The sequence below is a fragment of the Furipterus horrens genome, unplaced genomic scaffold (assembly GCF_987537825.1).
Source record: "Furipterus horrens unplaced genomic scaffold, mFurHor1.1.pri manual_scaffold_3, whole genome shotgun sequence".
Lineage (NCBI taxonomy): Eukaryota > Metazoa > Chordata > Mammalia > Chiroptera > Furipteridae > Furipterus > Furipterus horrens.
This window is the reverse complement of record NW_028327173.1, coordinates 69,416,798-69,428,947: the sequence shown is the minus strand read 5'-3', so window position 1 is coordinate 69,428,947 and position 12,150 is coordinate 69,416,798. Positions and strand designations below refer to the sequence as shown.

The following is a 12,150-nucleotide window of genomic DNA, read 5'->3' as shown; positions in this document are numbered from 1 at the left end:
ACTGATTTTGCATTCAGGTGTATATCTATATATTTATCTGCACAGTAATATACTGTGCTGTACTCAGGATTAGCAAGGTAATGAAATGTCCAAGTTGCGTAAAATTTTCAGGTAATGGAAGACTAGTGTCAAACTTTATTTTTTTCACAATGATTTTGATGGTAATGTTTCTAAAATGTTTTTATTTCTGTCTTGTGAAACAGTAGACTGGATATAATTTAATCGTTGTAGTATTTAGAGTCAGCCTACGGATACTAATTGTTTTATTATGCCAGCGAGAATTGGGCTAATTGCCCACTATACTAAAAAAGTGACTGGCTGATTTATTCACTAATTTAATGAGAATGTTTTTTTCAGTTCTTACTATGGTTTATGCATTGTACTGCAGAGATAAATTGATCTTACAATATTGTAGAAGCACATAGATATATAACTAATACAGGACAAAGTGTAAGTTCCATTGGAGACATGTGCATGAAATACTGTGGAAAATGGAAGGAAGATGGTACTTTGAGCTAGGGCAGGACCCAACAAGGCTTTCGGAAGTATTTGATTTGGATCCTGAAGAGTAGCTGATTGAAAAGGAAATGGAGGTCTGGGATAGGTCAGGAGCATATCTGTGGGAGGGAGCAACTTGGGACAATATGGGAAGTTTATTGAAAATAATAACTAGGAAGTAGGAGATAAAGGAATAGAGGTAAAGGGCATAAACTACTAGAACGCTGATCTGTGGGTGTTGGCATTAATTTTTTTAAATTATTTGTTTGTTTGTTTTTAGAGAGAGGGGAAAGGAGAAAGAGAGGGAGAGAAACATCACTGTGTGGTTGCCTCTTACTCGCGCCCCCAACTGGGGACATGACATGCAACCTAGTCATGTGCCCTGACTGGGAATCGAACCAGTGACACTTGGCTCACAGGCCGATGCTCAATCCACTGAGCAACAGCAGCCAGGGCTAGGCATTAATTTTATAAGGGGCTACTAAAGATGTTTTTTAAGAATTTGCTTTAAATAATTTTTTTAAAAGAATGTGTAAAGAATTTGGGCGGGAAGTGGAGAAATTGTAGGTAAAGTAATTTTAGGAGTCCTGAACCAGAACAATGAGAATGGGAATGTAAAGGAGGCATAATAGATGATATGCGGATGATAATAAGGGTAGGCTCCATTACCTCACAGGCTGTCACTTATCTGACAACACCTCACATCCAGCTAACCACTGCAACGAGGCAATAATCACACTTCCTCAGTCAGTAAGTTTGTTTTTAGGAGAATGGAGCCTTAGAGTTTCTATCATTGTGGCATATATTTATGTTTTATGATGCCTACTTTTGTTGGTCATTGGTTATAAAATTTCGGAATTCTGTTTGATTGACAGTCTTTTTTTGACCAACATCTTGTTTTCCATAAAAGTATTAACTAGTCCCCTAGCATTCCTTTCGGGTCTGTTACTTAACTTCCTGAGTTTTGCTTTTTATATCTTGTTGTTGCTTTTTTGTTTGTTTGTTTTTTTAACAATTGCCCTAACTTGGATTTTTGTGTTTGGCTTTTTAAAATATGTCTAATAACCTCACTTGTAGTGTTGTTTCAGAGAAGGAAAACTCTGACTCCAAAAAACCTCCGCTGCCTTGCGGCATACCTCTTCAGGGGAAAGGCTAAGGGAGTAAACCCCGACAGAAAATCCGGAGCTGGAGTCCCTAAGGCGGTTTGACATTGTAGTCAACACCGGCAACTCCTGCGGCGCACCTGAAGCCAAGCTGTATTGACTCCGTCTTTCCCTTGGACCCTTCAGCTGGGAAGAGAGGGGGGGTCTGCTGCATGGGCAACAGCAGACCCTCCATATCACCCTGCCCAGGCTCTGTAGGTTCAGCTTCACTGGAGAGGACACTCCAGCGTCATCGCCAGATGTCGATTCAACACGGGAGGAGACAGATACCGTGTCACTCCCGAGTTGGACTGCACAGCCAGTTTCGGCGGTGCAGATAGACTGTTGAGAAGCTACACCATCGTCTCTCGAGACGGACGGCTGCCGAACGAGTGTTGTGTTTGCTATGATTTCTAGTTTTTGCTTTTTTCTTAATGATTTCTATTCTAACATTGTTTGAATGTTTATAATCTGGATTAAGATGTAATTATGCCTTACAGTAACAAGGTATTTTCCTGGCCAAAGCTAAACTAAGAATTCCGCTTTCAGTGACTTTATGGAAATAGTAAAATAATACACAGTTGTTCTCCTTTCATTGTTAGAGCAAGAGGATGGCTTTGTAGAGACTGGTGGTTCCTCATGTATCTAGGAAGTGGAAAAAAAGTAGGATTTACTATTTCTTTGTTGTGTCTGGAGTTGGAGTGTTACTGGAGAAACCCTGGTTCTTACTGCAGCAGTAAAGAGTTACAGATCAGTGAGCCTATTAGTGTGCACACAAAATTTATTAGTGAATGGGAGAGAAAAGCAAGTGTGGCCAAAGATTGGGATGGCAAGCCTCGCCCTAGTTTGGCCAGAGGCCTGGTGGCCAGAGGGGTGGGGGACAGAGGGCCAAGAGCACCAATAGAGCAAGTTCTTTGTTCTCAGGACTTATTTAGTGGGCGGAATGGGGGACGGGGTGAAGAAGTTACATATTGATTGACAGGTAAAGGTGGTGCCAGCTTTCCAGGACTGGGGCGTGAGTACCCAATATTAATGGGCTTCTTCCTGTAAGCACCATGGGCACTTTCCCGCTTTTTGGGCCTTGGAATGTAAACGCAGTTTCAAAGGCTCTCCTTCCCAGATAGTAGAAAGGACACATATTCCAAGGACTGCCCTCCTCCCATGTTAGGATGGTGTTTTCTCATGATGTTGGAACACCTGGCAATATTATCGGGCCAGGCTCAGGACTGCTGAGTTAGCAGGTGAGACACATCTTCCTCTGCTTGTAGCCTCCTTTATTAAGTTCTTTTAAAATTGCAATGGTGAGGGTCCTGCCTTTATTTTGCCCCTGCTACTCATTCTACTGTAACAGGAGGAATGAAGTTAATTCTTGGCATCCAGTGTTTAGAATATATATTTAATCATGGCTTTAGCTGGAAATCACTTCAGACAGAAGATAATCTGATCAGCACCATGTTTGATTGTAGAGAGTGAATTTTGGCTGGAATGTCTAAAGTACTTCAAAATTACAAAAAGCCAAATCAGATCTATGTGATATTTAGACTTACTATTACTGTGAACCCTATCTGATTTTTAAAGTTGAATGTGATTATATTAAAGATAATTTAACAGAACTTTTAAAGTAAGGCATTATCCTTTTTTAGCTAATTTTGTGATCAGGAACAATGATTTAATTACTCCTTCTAAATACAAAATTGTATTTTGGAAATACCAAGCATTTTAGAAGGCAGTGAGTGTGATAATATTCAGCTAATTCTGAACAACAGTGATTTAAAGCAGATTTGTCATTTTGTATTTTAATATTTATGCCAATTTTAGATGTGTTTGATATTGATAAGGGCCTGTTTTGGTTAATAAAACAGCACACAAGTCCAACCAACCTCAAGGAGAAATTTTAAATATTTTTTCTTACTTGTCACCACAGAAATGATCCATTTACTGTCTTGACCAGTTAAGCAAATTGTAGCTGGGGTATTATTGTTAGCTTTTCAGTTGTGGCAAGCTGGAAGAACTAGTCTGCCTCCAGTTTCTCTGTTTCTAAAAATATGATCAAGTATCATCTTTATGTTTAACTTTTCCCTTCTCATCTTGAAAATACTTGCTCAAAATATTGTTTTACTTGTCATCCCCTCTACTTTAAATTAGCAGAGGCTTCTACAAATTGAATGTACTTTTTCTTCTTCCAAGGAGACCCATGTTTAAATAAAGGCGGCCTTTATTTGTTTTAACTCTTTTTTTGAACTGAGCGTATGAGGCTGTTGCTACCCTTAATACAGTCTCCTACTTTATAGGGCAAACTCAAGCTACCTGTCTCTTCTAGACTAATATTAAGCCATAAACCTCATACTTAAGTTAAGGCAAAGGAAATATGCTTTTCAGGTATTTTGTATCTCATCCTACTCCAGGTAAAATGTTAAGCTATGCAAAATCTAATTAACTTTACCCGTACTGCTCTGTGATTCTAGGTTAGTGATTTTTTTAAAATTTATTTTATTTTTTTGTAGTTATTGATAATGCAGACTCTAAAACTTGAGGAAAGTAACTTGGGGTACTAAAAAAATATCCAATTTTGGAGTGAAAATACCAAGGTAAAAAAAAAAAGATAAAAATATACTTCTGAGGTTGCTCATTGTGGATCTATCTCTATATATATGTTTAATTCTGATTGGAAAGGAACATTGCTTTTCATAACAATAAACCACTTAAACTGCTTCATATATACACCTTGGGAATAATGACCGGTTTGATTATGGCAGAATATAGCGAGAAACAAATAATTGGTATGGGGACTAGGGAAGTCTTTTCCAATTTGAATGGATTATAGGAGAGTGGGATTTAATAATTGTTCATAATAGGTTTTTTGGTAAAGATTTTTTTTTTTTTTTTTTTTTTTTTTTTTTTACAGAGGGGCAGGGGGAAGAGAGGGAGAGAAGGATTGATTGGTTGCTTCTTGTAGTGCCCTGACCAGGAATCGAGCAGACAACCGGTCAGGGGTAATAGTTGTTTTTTTTATGGGTTAAGAGATGAAAAAGTGGAACTAAGGGTTGTCTACCTTTCATATTTATAGCAGTGGTTACTCAGTACCCAGAATTGTCTACATCATTTGCAAGGTCCAGTGCAAAGTGAAAATGTAGCTACCTGTGTTCAAAAATTATTAAGAATTTCAAGACGTAGACAGCTTTGCATTAAATGAAGTGTAGGACCCTGTACAATGTACACCCGCAAACCGTGTCTTTTAGGCATTTTATACAAGGACAAAAGTGTTCACTGAAGAAGAATTTGGATTTTCAACAAATGGCTTTTCCTACCCCCACCCCTATGCTATAGAACACTCCAACCTACGAAATTCATGCTTCTTTTTCATTTGAGGCTGAGGGAAAGAAAATGCTGTTTGCACAGTCTTACATGTTCGGGACTTATGAACCTTGAATGATTAATGACACCAACTGGATTTGTTTATCTGCATCACACTGTGTATTTCTTGGAGCTTATACATCCTCTTTCCTCCTCACTACTGCCACCACCACCTCCGCCACCAGCTTAAGGTGGTGGAATGATGACTTACCTATTCATGTCTTTTTTATCCCTACTTTCTTCCTGAATTAATTCATAGTGTCTATTACCTGTCCACCTCATACAGGCCTACTAGATGAAGAAGAAATTTTCTTCCCTCTAGTAAGACTATTTTATGCCTCTTATTTTGGATATATAAATATATGTAACAAACCTGGCCATTACCTTGCCCCAGAGATGCCAACAATCTGTTAACAAAACCAATGAAACAGGGGCTTTTAACTAAATGGGCAGGAGGGGATGATTGCAAATAAGAATATTTGGGTGGTGAGTGTTAATTTAGTTATGATGTGGTTTTTTTACCACAAGTGTTTTTAAGAAATAAATCCTCATTCTGTGAGGTCATTTGTGTAGTGAATTAAAAAGAAAATGAAATTTATTGAAACAATTATCGTATATAATGGGCAGAAAGGTGGAAAGGGCAGAAGGACTTATTTAATAATGTTGTAGCCAAAGTAAATTATTTTCTTTGTATAAAACTAAATAATGTTTCAGAAAAAGTCTTGACTTTGTTGTATTATTTATTAATTTGCTTTTCACTGATCCAGTTTAGTGCCTTAGACGACATATGTGTCGTAGCATAGCAGTACGGTGTCTTTTTGAGACCTCATAAGTCATTTTTCTCTCTCATTCCTATTTGATGAAAATACTGTTTTTCTGAAAGGTGTATTCTAAAACTGATCACTTAAACATTTCTGCCACCCTGAATAGGAACCTTAGGAATGTTTGAGTGACTAGGTGTGTTCCTTTCTAATGAAGCAATTAGACTGGAGAAGAAAATTAAAGTATTCTAAAACTAATGCAATTTTTTGTAAATTTCAAGTATAGAAACAATGTTAGATTTAAAATACTTTGGACAGAAAAGACGTGTGTATATGTTTTGTTTTTTGACACTAACATGAGCAAGTAAAGGCTTTGTACAAAGCTTTCTATTTGATGATTAATGTACACAACTTTGTTAAACTTTTGACTGTTTATCACAAATATTATACTAAAACTGAATGTGTTAGTGATAGTCTTTTTAAAAATGTTCTAGTGACCCCTGGTATAGTCCAGAATAAAATTGCTTTTCTCTCCATATATAATAAATTAAGGCATGTTAAATGAGAACATTTGTGTAATGGATATATTTGTACATCATCTTTTTTATTTAATGAAACATTTTGTGTAAAGCATTGTTTTCATATAGAGAATACCATTAATTGACCCTTTTGTGTGCATATTAATAATGTTACTCGTTTTTTTTTTACAGATTTTTCTGAATTGTTTAGGCAATATTGCAAGGGTAACGGTTGGATATTGGTATTAGAAAACATTGTTCTTGTAAAATATATTCATGTTTTACTCTCTAATTAATAAGTGACATTTCAGGGGCTAAGACATTTTTAAATGATCATGGAGATAGTAAGACACTGGAATATTCTGGTATAATTACCAGAGGTCCCAGGTTTTTAATATCCTTACTTTATGGACAGTTTCCAAGGACTCCCAATGCATGTGGTTCTCTTAACTTACATGGAACCCTGAGTGCTGGAGATAATTATAATGCTGGCAGAGTTGGCCTACTTTCCAAAGTCATAACACCTTCAAATATTAATTACTACAAAACCTGTAGCATGCTCATTTAAAATTTAGAGCTGACCATTCATAAAATAGCCTAAAATTCAAGGTTTCTAGAGTCCAGATAACATCAAAAGTCAGAAAAATACTCTTTTTTCCTCTATTAAAGCCAAAAAAATGTTTTTACATCAGAGTAAACATGTCCAGTTCCATTTTAAAAGTATCACAGCATCTGAATGTAACGCGAATACGTTGTAACTGATAAAGCATTCCTTTGCATCCTTTCTCATCTCCCTGTGCCCTTCTCCCTCAGTTTGTTTTGCACGCCTAACATCAGCATTCCCTGACGAATTTTTAAAGGATTGCTATAATGTATTATATTTCTGTCCTACAGTAATTTATTTACATTTTAAAGGGATTTTGAATACAGTGGCAATTTTGACAGCCAGCATGCTCATGAAAGTAAGATTCTACCTGTAATCTCATGATACACCTAATACCTGCTCTGTTCTGTTGAAGAGACAGGGATTATGTGTGGTTTACCTTATAAATAGGGAAGAGGAGCTGACATCTAGCTTTTGAGTTTCCTAAAATCGTCTTACGTATCAGTTGCTTTAAAATTCACTTAAATTCACATTTCTCACTAATGCAACTAGGAAAAAGGTGTTAATTAGAAAATACATACCTCACTCTTTCTACTAGTTGGGAAGAACCTAGTTTCTAAACATAAGCTAAACTGATCAGTGAAGAATTTAAGTGTGACATTAGCAACATATTCATTTAAACAAATGCACAAGTGTTCTACATGAATGTTAATCTATATTACCTACTGATAAAGCAAATTTCCATTTATATGCTGTGTAAATGTCAGAGGTTAAATTACTGGGTTTTCCTTTATTTTTTACTTATGAAGTATTTGTTGAGTTCCCATCATGTGCCAGGCTCTTGACTGAGATAAGTAATAAGAACCTTATACGGTTTTTCTATTCCAGGTTTTTATTGAAGCTTTGAATTAGCCATTCTTTAATACTTACTTGACTTCCTATATGTAGTTCTTTACTTACAATATTCTTCTTCTGAGGATAAGCAGAGCGAGACTGTGGACCCTTTAAAGAGGCAGGTGACAGGAAGCAGAAACCAGTGGCTTGAATGAGATTTAGGCTTCTCATGAATTTCAGTTTCCTATATGACATTTTCATTAGCACTGGCCACTTGACTATTGTGTTTACTGGTTTTGTAATTATAGTATCTATTCTTTTGGAATCTGGACATTGAACAACTCATTTCACAGAATCATTAAGTAGCCAGTTTCTTTCTCTCTTACCTAAAAATTTTCAGGGGATTTCACATGTCAGGTTAACCGAAGAAAAGCCATTTGTATAACTCTTCTGTTACATTTATTTCCCTCCCCTTGGAGCCCTAGTTATAAACTCTTACCTTCTCTTCCTGCTAATTGACCAGTAGCACCCTGAGATACCTCATCCCTTTGTCCAGAGGAGTGGTATAGTTGCTATTTAAAGACAAAGTGTTATGTCTTATCTATTCCCACTTACAAAAATATCTTTTTCCTTTATTAAGTTATATTTGGTGAAATAACTGATGGAAGGAAAAGCAATAGAAAAATTTCAAGAACAATTAGCACTAAAATTTTGATCCACTTTAATATAAAGTCTTTTCTCCCTTTTAATTACATTTTTTAAATATGGAAGAAAATGTAAAATAAAAACATGTAAAGAATAGTTAGCATTAAACTTACAGTCCATTTGTAAACTTAGATGAAATAATCTGGATTTATATTTATTTTCCAGAAAATAAAACATAATATGATTGTACATATCATTTATTATAGAATTAAGAGTGAATTGCTATAAATAAAATCCATTTTATATTTAACTGTTTATTACAGTGTTGATATTCCTTTACTAATTTTTAAAACCTGTAAGATCTATATAATGGAGTAGTAATCAAGTGCAAACTTAAATAAAAGGTTATGAGTTTCTTGGAAATAAGGAAGATTTAACCAGATGTTAAAATGCATGTGTGATCATAAAAGAAAAAATTATCATTATTGTAATAATTGACCAATTTAGTAATTTTAGTTATTTAGTTAGGTTTGGTGTGGTAAAGCATTATTCGAAAAAGCAGTATAGGAAAAATGTATGTAGATAATATTACTGCTGTTAGAGAACCAGCTGCAAATTAATGGATGCTTTAGGGAATACAAATAAATGCAGACTTTTCTAACTTGACTTAGATGTTCTGATCTCTCTAGAAATACATGTATGTCTGTGTGTGTGTGTTTATATTTATTTTGGAATATATAAGAAATGTTCAGTCTTTCTCTTCTTCCCTTTCTTTAGCCTTAGATTGTAAGCAAAAGAAATCAAGGTCAAGATCTGGAAGCAAGAAGAAAATGCTAACATTACCTCATGGTGCTGATGAGGTTTACATTCTCAGATGCAGGTACGTGCCTATTCTATTGCCAAATCTGCTTAGTTTCTTCAGATTTTGCATTTAGAGATATTAGCTATTTTATTAGGGACTTCTAATTTGTGGCAAAAGGTGCATTCTCCACAGTTAAATTATAAATGAACTTCTGGAGACAAGCTTAAAATCTTAACTCAGTTCATAAATGCTGTACTTCAATAACTAATGGATCAACTTTTTTGTATTAGCTAAGAGTCTCAGTGAATTATAAAAATATCTTTGTTGCTTTATTTATTTGCTTCTTTTTGTTTGAATTTTTAAAAAATTATCTTTAGTTTCTGTTTATTGGGAACATATACTTTTAAATATAGCTATACAAATTATTCACACCTCCCTTCCATACTCATCTTCATGCAGTTCAATGAATTCTGAATTGGGTAAGGGTCCTTTAAAAAGAATGGTACATTTTGCAAATATAGTTGTTGTAAATGTAGGTGGTAAGACCTTTTTATTTAATTTTAACCTAATTATAATGTTTCCATTTCTACAGGTATTACAGGAGTCATTATAGCTGTTAAATATATAAATTGACAGTTTAGATATTATATTAAATCATTTTGACTTTATATGTATTTAGAAACTATTGTCAAGAACTCTCTCTGGTATAGTGTAAAGAGTTCTTATGCTTATGGATTTTAAGGGAAGTGGTTTTAAATAAAAAGAGACAACTATTGAGACAACTGTCATCAACTTCTGCAGGTTTTGCGGTTTAGTCTTTCGTGGACCATTGTCTGTTCAGGAAGACTGGATTAAGCACTTACAACGACACATCGTAAACGCTAATCTTCCACGGACTGGAGCTGGCATGGTGGAAGTCACGTCACTATTTAAAAAGCCTGCCTCCATTACAGAAACTTCATTTTCTCTACTAATGGCAGAAGCAGCTTCATAGAACAAGGAAACCTTTTAAATAGCAAATATGAATTGGATGTAAATTTGAAATTCTTTGTCTTTTTTTTAAAGCCACATTAAATTATCCGTTTATAAATCCTAAAGCAGGAAAAAGGGGGAAAATGAATTACAGTGACATCAGAACAAATTGAGTGCTTCAAACAGTAAGTAGTCTATATTTTATATAGGATGGAAGATGTGTTTTAAGGTTTACTGGGTTTTGTCAATTAACTGTATTCACTCAGTAAAAGATCAGTACATGTAAGCAGTCGTTAATAAACTGTTGCACACAAATGGTTAAAGACAGACTTATTGGAAAATTATGTTTTCTGCAGTGTTACCAGAATCAAGGTTCTGTTTCTTTCCCACAAGACTTGCATTGAAAAATAAGATATTATATTTTGTTTGTATGTATTTAGTGTTTTGTATAATACCTGGAACTGCTAACTAAATTTACTCAACTTAGGGCATTAAATATCATGTACTTCATAGATTGAGACTGTTCACTCAAATAGGGCAGAGTACTATTCTATCTAGATGTGTAAGTGTTTTTTTTAAATCACATTGAAAGGTTTTTTTTATACTAAAAAGTGGAGGGAGATTTGTTTAAACAAGTATTTCTAAAAGAAATATGTACATAGTCCTGGAAATTATTTGTGGTAAGGAAATATTCTTTACTCCAGTTGCATTTCTCAGACAATAAAGTGGTGCATCCATGCTACCTCCTATTTTGTCAACAAAGATGCTATTTACCCTTTACATTTTGTATCATAATAGATTTTAAAAATCTAATGTTCTTTATTCCAAGGCATCCTTTTGTTAACAGATTTGTTTCTTTTTAATGTTTTACCTAAAATTTGACATGCTTACAGGACAGGTTTGCCTCTTTACTTTATTTAACATTGTAGAAATGTAATTAATAAACAACTACACAACTTAGAATAGGCTTTCTCATTTATATTCTCTTCCAAAATTGATCAGTAGCAAAACTTAATACACCAATTGAAATATTTCTGCATATGATGAGAATGTTTACAATTTAAATTTTAGAACTTGTTTTGGATGTGATTATATGTACGAAAATCGTGTAACACTATGCTTATGCTAAGAACCGACATAACAATTACTGAAATAAATGTGCTGTGAGGAATGGAAAAAAATGGTGCAGATGTCTTGGTCATGATAAATTGTGATTATTTTCAACTTTTTCCAAAAACAAATTAGTTCATTTAATCTGAAATCAGATTCCTTTACAAATAACAGTTTTTGTATGCAAGCACCATTTCATTTTATTTCATGTAGTAAGGCTAATACTATAGTTGAAGCAAGGATATGCATTGATACTTTTATTTGTATGTAAATAAAGTTAAAAACATTAAAATAAGGAGTATTTTGGTAGAGTATATACATACCTCACTGCCAGTGAAATCGCTTTCCTATGGTATATCTCCTTACCAGAAAAATCTCTAAATAAAAAAAGACTTAAAGAAAATTATAATGTGTATAGTGTGAAACATTTTTTCTTTTTATCACTGATGGAAACAGTGTACTTCAGGTTGTGTTTCATTTGATTTAAATTATTTACATTTAGCAGGTTACTTTATTCACATACCTTATATATAAAATTAGGAAGTTGGACTAAATGGATCATTCAAGGGTCTCTTGATCCCTGCGGTATACTAGATAAGGGGTAAGTACTTACAAGTTATTTTCATTTTTCAAAATGCCCAATAGAAATTGTACACTTTTTTATAAAGAGACTAAAACATCAAATTACTTCTGACTAAAAATATACCAAATTTCTGTATACTAGTTGTCTCTTACTGAGCAAGTTTCATTGACAGGTGTGTATATATATATATATATATATATTTGTATGTATTTTAACTGGAAGACATACTACATAGCAAATGGAGTTCGGAAGATGAAAAAAACAAAGATTCCTGCTGGGAAGACTAGCATTCACTAGAAACCCTTTTAGCCCTAATTTTTATAGTTC

At 34.2% G+C, this 12,150-nt stretch overlaps 1 protein-coding gene across 10 annotated transcripts in view; it reads left to right on the top strand.

The window, feature by feature from the left end:
• ZNF644 (zinc finger protein 644) overlaps window positions 1-11,627 on the top strand; it is a 95,739-nt gene extending 84,112 nt beyond the window's left edge. For all 10 annotated transcript variants that reach the window (XM_090269722.1, XM_090269724.1, XM_090269726.1 and 7 more), the window contains 2 exons: window positions 9,134-9,236; window positions 9,960-11,627. In XM_090269722.1, the coding sequence (XP_090125848.1) occupies window positions 9,134-9,236; window positions 9,960-10,152 (296 nt within the window). In that variant the 3' untranslated portion in view covers window positions 10,153-11,627. The remainder of the gene's footprint in view (window positions 1-9,133; window positions 9,237-9,959) is intronic.
• Window positions 11,628-12,150: the final 523 nt, after the last annotated feature.